General features: G+C 41.5%; 1 protein-coding gene across 1 annotated transcript in view; it reads right to left on the bottom strand.

Annotated features, from left to right (window-relative positions):
• Nucleotides 1-13,093: 13,093 nt before the first annotated feature.
• The window catches only part of CDH2 (cadherin 2), a 134,821-nt gene continuing 129,452 nt past the window's right edge, over nt 13,094-18,462 (bottom strand). Inside the window, exon 16 of the mRNA XM_035125225.2 lies at nt 13,094-14,538. Within this exon, the coding sequence (XP_034981116.1) occupies nt 14,332-14,538 (207 nt within the window). The 3' untranslated portion in view covers nt 13,094-14,331. The remainder of the gene's footprint in view (nt 14,539-18,462) is intronic.

Below are 18,462 nucleotides of genomic sequence, written 5' to 3'. Positions count from 1 at the left end.
AGCCTCAGAGTAGGGAGCGATGCTGCTTTCAAATTATGAATATGCATATTGCACACGCTGAATTAGCTCATGCCTCATTTGTGCAGGTATTTAAATCTTACAGGTGATATTACAGTAGAATTCACATCCAATCCTGTTCCTCGGAAGCCATTACAATCCAAATTCGACACTTCTTTTTCTACTTGATTTGGGGCTATTTTATATGTGCAGCTGTGTGTCTACACACAAGCACACACATAGACATACAGTACACATGCAGCAGGGTAGGAGACATTTATCAGAAATGGAAAATACAAAAAACCTGACAGCCTAATTTTCTTACTAGAGTTAGAAAAAGGCCAGTCAATAATACTTTCAGTCCATCTGGTACTGTGCATGCAAAAGACAATAATGGAAAAGCACTCTACGTCTTGCCACAAACTGTAATCAAGGGGGGGGGGGAATAGAGACTTTGTCAATGGCAATTTCAGTGAGAGCTTTCCCTGATTGGGTCGCTATAGTACTGTGCATTTATCTCCACTGCAGGAACAACAGAGTCAAGGTTCAGTGCAAATTCTCTTACAGTGCGAGGTGCCCCATCATTAAGCACAAATTTGGCCCTAAAGGGACTATCCCTTCCAGAAGGGAGAGGCAATTTAGTGTCAATAATATATCAGGCTCCAATTAGTAGAGCAGCCATCAATTGTGTTGAATTATGTATCATATGGATGCAAAATGTTGACCACCAGGGAACAGGATGACATTAACAATCTTGTTTCGCCAAGGGCCTCAGGCCCAGCTCCTTCATAAAGAGACAATACTGAATCTTCTAGTTCCAAACCATCTGCTTCCAAAATTGTCCATTACATACTGTTGCTGTCATGTGTATATATTTTGGCAAATTGTGTTACTAAATGGAAGCAACACTCCCTTCATACAGTTCTTCAGCTAATTATCAGCTTAAAAACGAAGTAGTTAGGAATTAGTATGCAACTTCTAAATCTACAGTAATGGGAGTTTCTTGGAGAGGGATACACATCCAATGTGTTTCCAGGCAGTAATGTCAGTATATAACATAACTATCCTATTTTTTCAGGATCATTATCACCCTGCAAATAGCCTTCTATAAGATTATGGTAGGGGAAGAAAAAAATCTGCTGCAGAGTCCTTTGTTAAATACAGGATGAAATCCATTTTTCGTGCTGCTGGTATTGAAGTAGTCATTTATGATACATTGCTTGGCTTAATGATCCCCTTTCATGCAAAGCAGGAGAGCTTGCAGAGGTGGAGCAGCTGTTCCCAGCATACAAGCGTAGCCTTTGTTGCTCTGTGTAATAAGGATCAAGCAAACAAGTGATAGGCCACACCTCATGCCCATTGCCTACATTTTCATCTCATCCCTCAACGATTGGAATTCAACACAACAGGACTAGGTAGATGGTGCAGAACTGCAAAACTAGTGGTATCTCAACTGCAGTAGCTGCAAGTGCTTCGTAAAAAATGTTACAGCTAGTCTCCGAGTGCTCAATTTGACTATTTTGTGGGGCAAGACTCTGAACCACTCGAAGAAGATTGCCTAGATCAGGAGTAGTCAACCTGGACCCTACCGCCCACTAGTGGGCATTTCAAGATTCTAGGTAGGCGGTAGGGGGTTCTACGGCACAATCAGAATCCTCCTTCCATCGAGCACTGGTGGGCGGTAAGGAAATTTTACCATCAAGAAAGATGCATTAGTGGGCGGTAGGTATAAAAAGGTTGACTACCCCTGGCCTAGATGGAACTGTGCAGACACATGGTTGATAAAGAAGTGTCGCTTTGCTTTCTTCCCTGCACATTAGGCTCGATGGTGAGCTCTTATGTTTGGTCAGATTCAAAGCCAGTCTCCCACAACTTGTGTTCAAGCTGTCTCCCTGCCAAATGGGTACCAGCAGGAGAGCACCTGCTACATCCAAGGACCTCAAGGCTGGCAGCATATGTGGTCTTCCCATCTTATTCTCACAACAACCTGAGAAAGGTTAAGCTGAAGTCACCTGGGGGGTCTTTGTGGCTGTGGGTGTTGCATTTGGGGCTCTCCATCCTTAAGACAACACCCTAACAAACTATAGCATACTAGCTCCCAACATTACAAAGGCAGCAGATCATTCCAGGTCTTCCACAGCCTGGCAAGAGTCTCCCATTGCAAGAGAGAGGAGTAAAGACTTAATACTAAACTTGCAATATTAGTAAAACCAACAAAAATATCAACAACTATATTTGAAGAATATAATTTTTCTGGATAAAATACTCGTGGGTATAAAGTCTTTTTTTCTGGTGGGCATCCAAAAAAAAAAAAAAAAAAGCTCACTGCTAGCTATTCAGCAGAAATTCACTTATCCAAACTAGTTCCTTGTTAGGAATGTGCTTCCTGCTGCTAATTATATAAGGTGCCCTGTGAAATTTCTTTTCCAAACACTTCCATACACTTGTGGACCAATGGTATGCACCCCAATATTCTTATTTACAAGAAATCTGTACTTCATGAAAACACAAAATTTTTGTGATTCTGGACCAGATCCACAGAAGTGAAGATATGTTCATGCAGGACAAGCCCTTTCTCTCTGTGCTCTTCTAGTCTAATGCAATTCTTTTTACCCAACCAGCCTACAACTATTTGTTTCTCCTGCCCTGCTCCATCCCAAATAATTAATGTTCTTCAACCAGAATGTATTTTTGTTGTTGTTATCTCGCCATTACTTTTGATTTATAGAGCAGGGAGGCAGCTGGACTTTTTTAGAAGCTCACTCTGCAGTACTGAAGATAACAAATGTAATATAATAATCTAACTTCTCAAAGATAGCAGACTGAAGAAAGAGAGTCCTATAGATTTCTCTATCTATAGACACACATGGCACATTAAGGAATTTTTATCTTTGGGTGCAGGCAGGACTCCAAGAATACTTTTCAAAATTCAACCATTCATTAATCATATTTAGAGGATTCTTCCTTCCCTACACACACACACACAGAGAGAGAGAGAGAGAGAGAGGAAAGAGAGAGAGAGAGGGGGGGGCATGCTTCATATTCATGGGTGGAATGCTATTGTTTAGTAACTTGAAGGTAGTTTCATTCAATCTTACTAAATTATACAAACGTGAGTTTATTATAGCATAATTTTATAAAAATACACTCTTGGCAAGAATATTACTGTAGATATGAAGAAATCAAATGTGAAGTAATTTAAAAAAAAAATCCCAGTGAGTAAGTGCCAGTGTAATGGGAGGGTGAGCGTTTAATTGAAACTTGAAATAATGTTACATCTGAAAGAGTAAAGCCTATAAATCAGTTGTATTAAAACAGTGACACTTCTTTTATGTTTATATAAGGCTGCTCCAAGATCTGAGCCCTATAAAGCAAATCTTCATAAACATACAGCAAGAAGAGAAAACAAAAATATAGCCAGGCTTGGTGAGAAAAGATAAGAGCAACATAAAAAGGCACAATATGGGAAAGAATATATTTAAACAGAAAGAGAAAGATTGGGCTTTTTTTTTTGGTCAAATATAAAGATAAATTTATCTGAATTTTCCATAACTGAAAATGCATTCTCTCTCTCTCTCCACACAAACCACCACCATATTTTGACAACATAAATGAAGTATAGCTGGATCAGAGGAAAGAAAGTAAGTTTGGATAGAATCGTAAGTGGGAGAAGTTAGACTAGACAAGCAGGGACCAGGATTTAAAGTAAGTTTCTGCATTTAGGCAGGAAGAACCAGCTGTATGAATATAAGATGGGGAACACCTGACTTACTGGTAGTACATGTGAAAAGGATCTAGGGGTTTTAGTAACATGAATCAATGGTGTGATGCAGCAGCAAAAAAAAGCTAATGCTATTCTAAGCTGCCTCAACTGAAGTATAGTGCCCAGATCAAGGGAAGTAATAGTATCACTCCATCCCGCCTTGTTCAGACCACACCTGGAGCACTGTTTCCAGTTCTGGGCACCACAATTTAAGAAGGATATTGACAAGCTGGAACATGTGCAGAGGAGGGTGACCAAGATGCTCAAGGGTCTGGAGACCAAGTCTTATGAGAAACAGTTGAGGGAGTTGGGTATGTTTTACCTGGAGAAGAGGAGAGGAGATATGATAGCCATCTTCAAATACTGAAAGGACATGAACTGGAGCGTTGGACTCAAACCAATGGAGTCAAGTTAAAAGAAAGGAGATTTTGATTAAACATCAGGAAGAACTTTCCGACAGGAAGAGCTGCTTGACAGTGAAAAGGGCTCTTTTGGGAGGTTGTGGGCTCTTCTTCCTTGGTAGTTTTAAAGCAAAGGTTGGATGGCCACCTGTTATAGATGCCTTAGCTGCAATCCCTGCATTGCAGGGGGTTGGACTAGATGACCTTTGGGGTCCCTTACAACTCTACATTTCCATGATTCAATGATTCTAAGACAAACAGCAAGCGTGAAGAGACTAGGAAGAGAGAAATAAAGGTCTGGAGCATTGACACTTGCATAAGAGACAACATGACCGAGGTATTTAGATACATACAAGCTAATGATCAGCCTGACAGCAACTTCTTCCTGTTTATATGTGAACCTCTAGGATAGTGGTACGGATCCATTTTCAAACTGAGGACCACCCATTGTCTGGTTGTTGGGCACTTCCCACTGATGTTCTACTCTTCCTACTCTCCTTCCTCCTGCGTGGCCTTGCACCTTTAGCTATTAAGGGCAGTTTCCAAATGACATGGAAATGTGCAGTGATAAACACAACAACTCTAGACTTCACCCCACAGATCCTACTCAACATGGGGTATGAACAAGCCAAAAAAAACCCCATCAAACAGGCAGGTCCCTGAAATGTTTAATCCGTGAAACCAGAAGACACCTTACCTCCCAGATGCCATATATAACCAGTGCTTTTCTTTAAAAAAATGTTCATGGCCACTCATATTGAAATACTGCCCCTCAGTGAGGCCAAACTTAAGATTCACAAAATGTTTAGCGGTATGCGTACCCCTGCTTCCCCCCATAAAAAAGCACTGTATACATAGCAAACCCTGAAAATCCGAAACAGCGAAGGGCTTTCCCTCTGGCCCGCTGCCAGGCCCTCCCTTCATCTATCCAGGAAGGCCGCTGTAGGAAGACACCGTACGAGGAGAGGAAATGCCGATGTGGCTCTGGACAACTGGAAACAACAGAATTTGTCCTTTTTCACTGCCAATACTATACAGATATACGAACTATGTTCATCTTGCCTATACTACAAAAATGCCCAGGTTGCACAGAGCAGCTTTATACCTCCCTGCTACTTCAAGATGAAAACCCACATGTTACATACTCAGTTGCTAGATTTTGCACTGCCATGACGGATATTCGTTGAAGGATGGTTTGCCCAAAATGCAAGACCTTTGCTCTTTCACACTCCCTCCCTTGTAGTCGCTTTTAACAATTTGTTGTTGTTGTTGTTTAGTCGTGTCCGACTCTTCGTGACCCCATGGACCATAGCACGCCAGGCACTCCTGTCTTGCACTGCCTCCCGCAGTTTGGTCAAACTCATGTTCGTAGCTTCGAGAACACTGTCCAACCATCTTGTCCTCTGTCGTCCCCTTCTCCTAGTGCCCTCAATCTTTCCCAACATCAGGGTCTTTTCCAAGGATTCTTCTCTTCTCATGAGGTGGCCAAAGTATTGGAGCCTCAGCTTCACGATCTGTCCTTCCAGTGAGCACTCAGGGCTGATTTCCTTAAGAATGGATAGGTTTGATCTTCTTGCAGTCCATGGGACTCTCAAGAGTCTCCTCCAGCACCATTTGTCCTTGTTTAAAGTGTTTATGATATAATCACCTTTTAATTACTAGTTTTTATCCCTTACCTGTTTTAAGTCTTATGTGTTCAGTTTATCCATATGCTTTATCTTATGCTGGTCTGTGACTGAAATAAAGTTTTGATACTGGTACTGTACTCTTTTCTGTTGGGAAGTGCCCCCAAGCTAGACAGTAGGGGGTTGAATTTTCACTGTGGAACAAATAGAGAGGCAAAAGCACAACACGGGAAGGAGAACCATTGGGCATGTTCAGTCAAGTGCACCTTCTCTCACCACCTGTAGGGAGAATTCATCCTTCTCAACCACAAGGCTGGCAGTTGCGATGCTGTATGAGAAGCCTGTTCTTTGCTTTCCTCTAGGCTGATTTCTCAAAGCTTCCAGAGGTGTATTACTGACATGTTTTTTTGGCAGCCACTTCCTCCTTTCTGGACATCACACAGGTTTCCTTCTTGCTGCAAATATGTGTTCCTGCTTGAACAGGCCTGCTGGGTGAGTTCAGGTGGAACACATTATGTGGAAGGTTCTTACTTTGCAAGAAGATAGGTGCAAATGAAATCAGGTCTCCTTCCAAGTTAGGAGGAAGATAACTCATTAGCTATGGTGAAATGTTTTTGAAGAAGCAACTTCTGACAAGAGAAGATAGAAGATCATGAAGATTTGAGGATGCAGTTGTTGATTCTGATCAGTATGAAGAGTATTTGGAATAAATACATAATAGGTACGGGCAAATATGAATGCCACCTTTCCCAGGGATATATGTGATTTTGTGCACAGCAGATATACTATGGTACTTTCTAAACAGGTACTCTCTTTCTCTATTATGCTGCTGGAGGGACCATTAGAACTCCTTGGGAAGAGTGCGTGGTTATCTTAGTGGATAAAAAATTATGGCTTCGGTTAATGCTCTTCCCAACAGCATCCATAAATGTCCTCTGTGACATAATTTGTAAATAAATGGTAGTGAAAATCAGCACATACAGCGTTTGGAGAACTGAAGAAGGACCTGAATATAGCAGGGGAAAGGAATAATTGGGCTAGCAGCTTCTGAGAGACCATAAGATTAATTCTGGCAGTAATTGTCATGTGAATCTATTCACCATCTTCAGCAGATCAAAGAACAACTCTAGATTCGAGCCTCAATTCATCAACTTGAGGAACGAAAGACATTTCTTTTGGTGGGAATTTGACAGATGCATTAGAGTCCTTGCTGAACCGAGACCTTCACAAAAAGCGAAAGGATCAAAAATGAAATCCACCTGACCGAAGCACTCTTTGCTTATTAAGCTATAGCAACTTTCATTGACAAAGAAGTCTTTCAAGGACTACGAAGAGAGGCCCTGTTCAAAGCCATCAGGTGAGATAGCCAGAGATGATGGGTGGATAGAAAGGCAATTTGGCAATGTTTGCTAAATTTGTCAGGTGGATGAATTCTGTAGAATTGGAAGGGACCACAAGGATCTTCTAGTCCAACCCCCTGCAATGCAGGAGTCTTTTTGCTCAACATAGGGATCAAACCCATGACCCTGAGATTAAGAGTCTCATGCTCTACCAACTGAGCCATCCCAGGGATTTGGCTTGCTTCATTCCCCACAAGGTTTTCTATACATCAAAGACTACTATCATTGCTTAGCCCTGTTGGAATCTCTTAAATCTACTGAGCATGCAACACTTACTGTTATCTATTAACATGATTTTATTGAAGCCTGCTAAATCTAGATAACAAGCTGTCTTATATTCCATGTGGAAGAGCTAACAATGTAGAATCTTCTGGTGAATAAATCCAAGCAGCAGAAAGAAGCCATGATAAAAATGCCAAAACAAATTGGGGGGGGGGGCTTTTCACCCTCATCCTACTCACAAGCCTGCAATAGTTGAAACTATGGAAACAGTGGGCTATGCAATGGCCACCAGCCTATCTGGTTCCAGTATTGTGTTGCCACCATCCAGTGCAATGCAACACTGCCTCTAACTTTGGGCCAGATCATTGATAAAAGGAGAACCACAAATTAGAGGTTTTGGACATAATCTAATTATTGTGACATATGAAGAAGCATTGTAGGATGACCCATAGCTCAGTGGTGTACATGCTTCCCATGGATAAAGGTCCCAGATTCAGTTCCCAGCACCTGTAGCTATAAGAGTGACAGCTACTAGGTCACTGACACTCTGGTGGGGCAGCACTGGGCTAGAGCAGCGTTTCTCAACCGCTGTTCCGCGACACACTAGTGTGCCGCGAGACGCTGGCTGGTGTGCCGTGACGTGTGGCGACGAGAAGGGCGATTTGCATTGTCACGTGCCTGGCGGCCGCCAATAACCAACACTGGCCCACCGGAAAGGAAGCCGGCCGGGTCACGACGCGGGGCGAGCGCAGCTCTCAACAGCCACCACCACGGGAGGGTGGTTTTAGACAAACTTAAAGAAGCTGGCTGGATGAGCTCAACCTGAAACTTGCTGAGCAAAGGATTGTGCTGGCAGAGAAATCAGCGGCTTGTGAAGCCTTATTACAGGAGATTGCAACCAACACAGCAATTGGCAAGTGTTTCTTACAGTCATAATTATATAGTCAATATAGGGCGGCACAGAGTTAAATTTTTTAACTTTTTTTAATGGTGGTGTGCCTCGTCATTTTTTTCATGGAACAAGTGTGCCTTGGCCCAAAAAAGGTTGAGAAACACTGGGCTAGAGGATAGTTGGTCTGTCTTGGCATCACCACCTTGGCATCACCACCACCACCACCAAATTTACTTATATCCATCTGACTGGGTTTTTCATGCTTTTGTCAAACCAGGGTACTTGGTGCAATAAAAGTGACCAAGTCATTGCTTCTGATAATAAATATTTATACAACAACACATTAATTGTACCACAGATATGGATTAATGACCAAGTATTATTCGGTAAGATCACTTTTAGGAAGAGTTACAGGACACCACACACAAATTGTATTTTTGTTTGATGGCTACTTTGGTGCAGTATGCTTTGAATGTTTCTCAGGAAGTGAGAGGAGTCTGTGATACAAATACTTTTTATAATGCATTTGTGCAGTCACTAAACACTGAACAACATTCAATTCTAAATGTGTCAATGTCAGAATCAGGGCTTTTGCTTACTTAACAGCCAGTTTCCCCTTTGCAATATGCAACGAGGTAAGGTTTAAATCTCCCCTTCTCCGATTATTGCAGAAATTCCCACAGCAATTAGTGTTGGCAAGTGGGGGGTCCACTCCTAATGGGACCACTTTCCCCATCACTAATTACCATGTGGGAGAAGGGGATTTTCATTGAGATCATGGCTGGAGCAGGAGGAGAAAAGCCTCCCACTTTGTATTATGTGGTCCTGGTAAAAATTAGGATCCCTGACTGCCAATGGCTATTAAATAAATGAATGCTATGGCCATGATTGGCAGCTGCACATTTAGCATCACATGTAGTTAGGACATGCAGTCCTATCCTCTTTCATGCTTTACTGATGGGCTAATTCCACTTGCCATCCAGCCTACATAGCAAGAGTTATTCTTCCAATCTGGAGAAAAGGCTACCCAATTTGTCAAGATTCGTGCTTTGCCTCATTTCCCACGTTTCCAGTTTAGTGCGAAAGCATGCAACTGAGACGGTGGGGTTGGAAGCACTCTTTTGGATGTATTGTTGCTTGCTCATCTGTTACTTTTCTCACCTGACAGGTTTGACAACCAATAAAGAAAACCAGCAACACATTTTTTAGACGATGTGGAGTTCTTTACTGCTTTCCCCTTTTTACAAAGGAGAAGCATTTTGGATCTTTGGTTATAAACAGAGGAGCCTCCTGCGCGGCAGTAGGCTGGATTTCAGATGTCTTTAATCAAAATGCAACACTGCAGCAGTGGAACCGAAACATGAAAATAATAACCTGAAGCAGCTGTCTAAAGTGCTTTCGTTCACAATTAGAGCAGCTTGTCCTTCTCCCAAACTGATGCAATCTCAACTTTAAATTAAACATATTTCCATTTAAAAATTTAAAGGAGACTATAAACCTTTTATAAAGCAGACTGAAGATAAGGAAAGACAAAGGAATGGAGCATGTGTGCATGCGGCTGTGTGCGCACATACAGAGCAGCTCAAGATGGAACATTTTAATACTTCTCTGAAGTTAGCTTCAGAGCTAAGCCCGTATTAGCAGAGCTGTGGCAGATCTAGATTTGCTTCCCAGCAGCCACCATTCATCTGTACGTCATCTGTTTTGAGGCAGGTGGTAAGATAATACTGTGTGGAAGCGGACAGGAGTGGTTCGGCCCTTCATCTTTCCCTGCATGGCTCAGTCCAAAAACAGGATGGTCAAGTCTCCTGTAAAATATCCTCTATGCCTATGAAGTAGCTCCCACAGATTCAGGAAAAGTGACAGTAGAAGATGTTCCCCAATTCCTCCCCATGTTATGGGGGAAATAGAAACAAATCAATGCAATGGTTTCCTGGAAGATGAAAACTGAAACATCGGTTTCCTGGGATTCCCCTCACTGCCCGCCAAACAAACAAAACATTAGCAGGAGACAAATGTTGGTGCTTCACCAAGCACTGTTACTGGATAACCTCTGCATGTTTTAACACATCTTCCTCAAGTCTCCGTGAAACAAATACAACCGTCCACAGTAGCAATGTTTTGGTAGATTTCACCGAATTCACTTTATTTAACATGAAGCATCTACTGTCTGCGGTACTTTTTGTTAATTCTGAAAGAGCACACGCGCTAATAACTTGGTAACTGTTAAGATCATCTGTAGTTTGTGTAAGGGTCATCACAGACATATCACCACTGAGCTTCCACATCATCTCACATCGCCCAATGCACACAGCTCAGATTTAAAGAAATCAAGGGACATGCAGATATGGGTGAATCAGGGCTATGTTGCAACTTATTCTTGAATGCTCTGAGACTCCTTAATGTAACTCCCTTCCTTGATTGATCTCCTACCTAATCTTCTGGTGTTGACAACATTAATTTAACGAGGTGGCAAATTTTAGATAAAGGTGCAGGAACTAACACCTTACTCTATAACAGTTTCAGAGCATTTCTTTTCATTCCAAAGTGGACCACTTGCTTGCTTATTTGCCACCAATTTCTCTACCACATTAACACTTGCTAAAGCTGCTGTCTATCCTGTCCATATTTTCTAATCCAGTGAGTAGTCACTGAATAATGTTCACTCTCCACCCGTCCATTCATAAAAATTAGGAAATCATAATGCGATTACACACATCCTTGGGATCAATTCTGTTCCATTTACAAGGTATTTAATGGATGGTAAAGTCTTTTTCTGTGTGCGAGTTTTCTTTCCCACCCAATGCAGATACTGTTTTTTTGGTGACAATCCCATTTTGTTGCTATTTAGAAAAAGCAGCAATAAAAGGAACCATTACTGCAAAACACATTTCTGCATTAATTTGCAAACGCACCACACACTTGCACAATTTACAAAGCGACCTATCATCACCCTGGATAATTTGCATTTATTAAAGCCAATTCCTTCCACTATCATGGCTCTCCTCTCTTGCCCATGTGCAATTCTATTTTCAATCTCTTGCTTTAAACTGTGCCTCAACCACCCCACTTCATACTTCACTTATATATGATTAGCCTTTTTCATCAAACCAAGAATACTTTCCTCAACCTCTGTCTGCAATATTCAGCATACTTGGAATAATTCATTTAGAGCTCAGTGCAGCTTACTTCAAAATAAACATTATTATTTTTTTAAAAAAAAAGATTAGAGGCATTCAGACCTACTAGAAATTAAGTATATGTCTCATACACACGAACACCCACACATGTATGGCATATACACACACACACACAAATGGAAGTTCTGCTGCCCCACAGCTATGTAGGCCTTGTGAGTAATTGTAATTAATGCAATACAAATGAATGAGGAAGACCCCAATGATCCATTTATAGGGCTGGGATACAAATAGGTTAATAAAGAATTCTATTTTAAAAACCACATTTTCTCCTGTAATTCTGAACTGAAGGGAAACTAGAGAAATTAAGTCCAATTAAATCCACTATTTCTAGTGATATAACTGACAAGAGCTGAAGAGAAAATGAGCCTCCAATAATAGCGAATTAAAATGAAGTCATAAACCTTTCCCAAATCTGTAACTTTGACAAGGCATGGGAGTGTCCGGCGTGAAGCCAAATTAGTTCTGCCAGGGGTTTTAATTGGGCCCAAAGGGTTGTCTCTCCCCCCCCCAGCCATGCCCATGTTCCCCACATTTATGATACACGTAAAGCTGCAACTGCAAAAGAATGATCAGGAACATTAGAATGTGCTCCCCCATTGGGTACCATTCAGCATTTTCTAATATGGGGCCCAATGCAGGATCTGCTTGGATCCGCTCCACCAATGAGTTTCCACTTGGGTTTGCATTGGGTGATGAATTTCAATTCAGTGCTGAATGCAAAGCCCAACTGGGCCTTTGCAGACGTGGCTCAGTTGAACTGGTGCCTGCAGTCAGGCAAGCTGCAAAGGAAAAGGTGGAGCTTCCAACCATGTCATGACAACAAAGGAGGAAAAGAAACAATGGGGGGGGGGAATAAACCTTGATTCTTTCCCTTTAAGTTACCTGATGTCATGCTGACAACCAACTGATTGGCAGGGGGCAACATTTGGGATCTGTCCCCCTCCCACTACCCTCTGACATAGACCCACTGATTGGCACACTAATTCCCACTTCCCAAACTCATTCCATTATCATATTGTATCTGTTCATTCACCAACAATATGTCAGAATTCTGGGCTAATTTAGGGAGGCCTGCCAAAAATTTCAGTTTCCCACTTTCATGGAATCCTCCCTTTGGAGGTCTCTAAACAGGCTTTACACCCAAGTTTTAGCTCCCATGATACCATGCACTTGTGTTTTTATATACATTTCACATTCATTCCAATGGGGCTTATTTAAGAGACGTGGCCTAATCTTCACATCACTGTAACCGTAGCTCAGTACCTCATCTGCTCAGAGATGCACGCTTCTCTACTCAATGCAATGATAAGAGACATTTTGGTGCTTGCAAAAAATTTCTGTGCAGAAATGCTCCCTTCACTGTAGTAAATAAGAAGAAGACCGTGTCATGATGTGACCCCTCTGTCTATTGATTGGTGTCCTCACTTCAACAAGGGATTTGCTGGCTCAAAAGACAAGGAAGTATTAAAATATTTTTGCTAGCCTTCTGAATGAAATGTTAAGGCTTTTCTGTTAGTGTTTCCTGTTTTTTTTATTTAAAAAAAATCCAATTCATGCTCTTCAAGTGGAAAGAAGTTCAATCCAGTCACAAGATCCAAAATTAGCATTTTATTCAGAACATTGGGGTCAGGGGTGTATCATTTATATTCTGGTACATAATACAGAGGCAAAGCTGTTGTCAGACGTCTCTCTGGTTTAAAAGCTCTTTTTAACATACTGTGTAATTGCTTGAGCCATCAGTATCAGGCTATCCCTTGAGTTTAATCTCTCTGTCTTCATTTTGTTTGCTTGTTTTTGGTACAAATTATGTAAAACATTTGTGCTAAGAACTTTTCTCCCTCCCCAAACAAATAAAAACGAAAACAAAATAATTAAAAAAAAAAACCCCAAACCTTGAGTACTCTAACTACAGCTCAACAATTGAATCAATGTCACTTGTTTGCAACCTGTTTGTAAATACTTTATCCATAACAAAAGATATAAACATGCAAAAACCTGAATCCATAGTCCAAATAATACATACACATGTTCGGAAGTCTCTGCACTTCTCCATAGACTATGCCAATAAAACATTATGTACACATACCATTTTTTTTACAGTGAAGTGGGAAAAAAAGTATTGTAAAATGCTTTAAAAAATGTGTATATGGATTAAGACCAAAATGTGTCTAACATTCTATCATAAGAAAAGAAAATCAGTTCTGCTACAAACTGGTGATATGAAAACTCCCTTTATTTGCAACCAGCTGCATAAGTTTTAGAATTTTAGTGAAAAACCCTATCATCTAAAACTAGAAGTATTGTACATTTTTTTTTCATTTTCATGGCCTTCTCCCCCCCTCCCCCAAATAACAAAATTTCCCCATGAGGTTTTTTTTCCTTTTTCCAATTTCCTTATTTTAATAAAAGCAATGCAATGTAACAAAAGCATGTTGAAGCATATTGGTGATTGAACTTTCTCCCCACCCCAATGTGGTTTATCTCATCTTTTCATAAATCAGTACCATTTAAAGCCTTAAACATAAAACTAATCCCAATCTGAAAAAGGTACAAAAAGGCACATAAAATCCCAGTGCTTCTGTACTGTAAAATTCAAGTGTAACTGAGCTCAATTGTTTGTTTTCCTTTTTTTTCCAAACAGCATTGGATGACTGATATTCCCAGTGAGCCCAAATAGGTTTGCAGCCTATGCCAAAGCCTTCAGCAAGCACTTGTGCTAGTAGACTACAAAGTTAAAGCCTAGCTTCTGTACGCTTGTTGGGAATACCAGTGGAAAGGTTTGTACTTGTCCAAACGCAACATCCAGCCATCGCCTCCTCCGCTCGCCGTGTTCAGTCATCGCCTCCTCCGTACATGTCGGCAAGTTTCTTGAAACGTGGGCCCCAATCGTTTAGGTAGTCATAGTCTTGCTCACCACCACTACTCGAAGAGTTGAGGGAGCTCAGTGACCCAGCTGTGGAGCCACTGCCCTCGTAGTCAAAGACTAGAAGGGAGTCGTAAGGAGGGGCTGTAGGGTCATTGTCTGCTGCTTTAAGTCCCTGTAATGAAAGACAGAAAGGAGGGGAAATAATGAAGTGGGGAGAGCACCCCTAGGTCACTTCTACACCTGCATTTGAAGGGAAATGGGACCTCCAGGGAATGCCATTTCCCTGAACTTGGCTGCCCTCCTTGATGAAGAAGAGGAAAATGGAGGCCTTTTTTGGACTATCTGAAAAATCACTACGGTCAAATGAAATTGTGGGCAGGATTCGAAATAGGAGCAGCAGAAGAAGAATCGCATTAGAGGGATTTCTGTAACAGGTAAGAGCTTGATATATAATGCTGTAGAAAAGGGTTTGAACAAAAACACTGTGGAGGTGTGGGTGGGAAGTAAATCCACGAAACAATGTAACTTTAATTTGAAGTCAATTTGTAAAAATTGGCAAATTCAATAAAAATTATATTACGAAGAAGAGGAGGAAGGGGGGGAAGCAACTGCAGGTATTAACAAGTTTGTGAACAGCTGGAAGTGTCACCAGGTAACGCGAAACCCTTTGCTTTTGATCATGTAAACACAGCCACAAATACGCCAGCCAACATCAGTAACACAAGCACAAATCCCGGCAGCTCTCAAATTATGCTAATTCAAGCAGCCCGGATCTAGAGATCAAGCAAAACCTATCAAATGTTGCGAAGCTCCCATGGTCACCTATTAAATGAAACTGTCAGAAGAATCGTAACGGGCACGCCCAGGCATTCAAATGAACCTGATCAAATGCTACATCCAAAGACATGCACAGGAGCAGAAATTTGACAGGCTGGTGCTATTGTGTTGGTTCAGCACCAGCGGCAGATGTGAGAAGATGAGCTCAGGGGAGAGCAGGCTGGGTCAGCAGCAGTCCTAGCACTGATTGAAGTGTTGGAAAGAGCCTCTGTTATTTGCCTCCCGCCCCCTCCTTCCCCCACCTCCTGTAATCATTGGCATTTATGCGAAGGAAATGCAGTAGAGGCAGAAGACCATCTCCATCTGCACAGATAGGATTAGGCATCCACTTTCCGTGAGTCTAGATGAAAGGTGCTGGCAAATAAATAGCCCTACATTTGTATAATGCCATATGGATGACATCAACTCAAAACATTTCCTGGAACTAATTCATTAGTTTATGCTGTTTAATGAACTGCAATTATATGCATTTTTTTCCTGCATCTATTGTTCCTGATCTCCCCCCCCCCCCCTATAAACTGAAGCAACGTCAAACAAGGGAGAACTCACGTTTGTAAGGCACAAACTGAGAAGTGGACAAGGTCATCTGGCTAAAGCTCCGAAAGCAAACAGAGAGGCCAACCTCTCTGGCACATTTGTTTTTGAAAGCAAATCACAAATGCAAATCACAAAAAGCATTATAGTAGCCTCCTCCAACCCCGTGACCTACAGAACTTTTTACTACAGTTCCCATCAGCCGCAAACGGCATTATTCTGGGGGTCTGTACAACTTGTAATTGAAATCACATTGAAGGGCATCAGGTTGGGGAAGAACCGCATGATAGCAACCTTGTGAATATGCACTGCTGTGCTGGCCTGCAGTGCAAGGTCTCATTCAGTCCTGCTGCCATCACTACCAGTAAAGCCAGCTTACCTGGCTCGAGGATGGGCGTTTAAGGCTTCAGCAGGCAAATGTATCTTTTCTAAGGTAGCAAGAGCACTGTTGTGTGTCAGCCATCTACATCAACAACGGACAGAGCAATCTTCTTAAGTCCTTTCAAGCTGGGAGTTAGATTCTCTTAGTTCAGCATCTACCGCTAGCAGATGATGATATAAAACTGCTGGTGCTATAGAGTTTATAGGATAAAACTGCAATGAAAAATTCAATGTTCCAGAGGCTGCACTTAATGTGCAAACTGCCTGGTGGAAGAAGAGGCCTCTGAAAGGTAGTTTTACAGAGGCTCTGCTGAAGTTGCCTCAAATTTGCATTTACAGCAAAACAAGCATTTCATATTCTAAACAGTGTAAATTGGTACCTAGATTTAACACTGGAGCACTGGAAAAGGACAGCTTAATTTTTCATAAACTCTGATCCATAAAGTAAAAAAAAAAGGGGGGGGCAAATAACCATCTGAGAAATAGGTTTTTTTTTACAGTACTTTGTTGTAACCAGAACAATCTTGAACATACAGCCTAAAGGCTTTACATTTCATACCTAAATACAGAATATAATTTGGAAATGAAGACCAATTGAATAATTTGAGCTGTCTACTTCAGTTGCTATGAGTGACACAAAGTTCCATCTTATACTGTCAAACATAGCTGCCAAGTTTTCCCTTTTCTCGCGAGGAAGCCTATTCAGCATAAGGGAAAATCCCTTTAAAAAAGGGATAACTTGGCAGCTATGCTGTCAAAAAGATACAGGTAGGGTGATTGGATTTCCCATTTGCAGTCTGGGAGGCAGAGAACATGCATCTAAAACCCCAAAATCTAGCTGAACTCTCTTGAATCACATTCAGCTCTTTGCTCTTAAAGCACTTGTATGCAGTGCACCTGGTTCTCTGCCTGCAGTTTAATTTTGTATCTGTGAAGAAATGCCCAGTCTGCTTGCCTGCTCTCTTTGTAGGCTTGCTTGCAGTGACCTTCCCTAACATCATGGTTTTTAATATGATGACATTTGTTCCAATATGATTTAGCCAGCTTCCCTCTTCCTCAGCATTTGATATTACATGTCTGCTAACTAAGTGCTGCTGAAATGTCTATTCACTTTACCTTCTGTCTTACTGATTCACTGCTGAGGTGATTATGTTAGCCATTAACCACCATTAACGTTCATTGTTTTGTTGTTAACTCTCCTCTCACACTTTTTTTGCTCCCTGTGACTTAGCCAAACACACACAGAAAGCATAGCCACTGTTTACATCTTAATGTGAATTTATGGTATTTATTAATGTAACAAAAAAAAATGGGCATGACTTGTATTTTGCGAACGTTAAAAGGTGAGCATTTGATGCATCTATTTTTGTAATAACATTTTATCATTTATTATAAAATGATCGGTTAATTTTTTCTATCACCCTGTTTGTACTGGGGCCTGAATTAATAATGCAAACTGCTCATTTTTTCCCCTTCTGGACAAAGTGTGTGTGTGGGTTGAGCAGTGTGTGCAAAATCATTAGCACACCCTACAAGCTATGCCTTGAACAATGTGAATTGGATTTTTTTGGGATGTCTTGAGTTGTGGGGAATCATAAACACAGTGCCCTGAAATTTGTCCCATTCTAGAACTAAGTGGTCTATTTGGTGGGGTGGGGGTGAAATCCCACCCCAAACCTGTCCTTGCCCCAGTCAGCACCCCTATAAAATTCATTTTATCTCCATCTCCACCTCCTTCACCACCACAACCCATTTATCACCAGTTCCTCTTCAAAGTCAATGTGATTTACACTTCTGGGAAGGACTCTCCTCAAACAAAAAGCATTTTATGTAGAAATCCAACTAACATTAATGACAAAGGCCAGTAACTACAGGGGGTGAAGTGGCTCAATGAGTTTTCAGCCTGATTTGAAATGTCATTAAAGACGTAAACAATGTTATTTTCAAAAAGTTAAAGTACTGGCTTGGGAATAGTTAAAATTTGTTATGTGCAAATGTGTTGAATTGCAATCGGAACCAATATCAAGGATCAGATTGCATCCCTACCAGAGAGAGGAGATTCAGTTGCATTTCAGCCTTGCACACACACACACACACACACACACACACACACACACACACACACCCCTCTGGGACATGGCCAGGAAAGCCCAGCACCATGGTCATGTCAGTTGCACTTCAGTGATGAGACTTCCCATCACCAGAAAGGTTTCTCTCCATTCTGTCATGAGCTGAAGCCTGGGTGAACAGGAGTAACCGAGTGGGCTTGAGTTGGACCCAGGAAATCTTGGCAGGTGCCAAGGTCCTCCAACTGGCAGAGCAAGTTTGCTGAAGTACTTGGTTG

This window comes from Zootoca vivipara, chromosome 8, assembly GCF_963506605.1.
Source record: "Zootoca vivipara chromosome 8, rZooViv1.1, whole genome shotgun sequence".
In the NCBI taxonomy this organism is placed as follows: Eukaryota; Metazoa; Chordata; class Lepidosauria; order Squamata; family Lacertidae; genus Zootoca; species Zootoca vivipara.
Note: the sequence above shows the minus strand (reverse complement) of the source record. Positions and strands in the feature narration are given on the sequence as shown.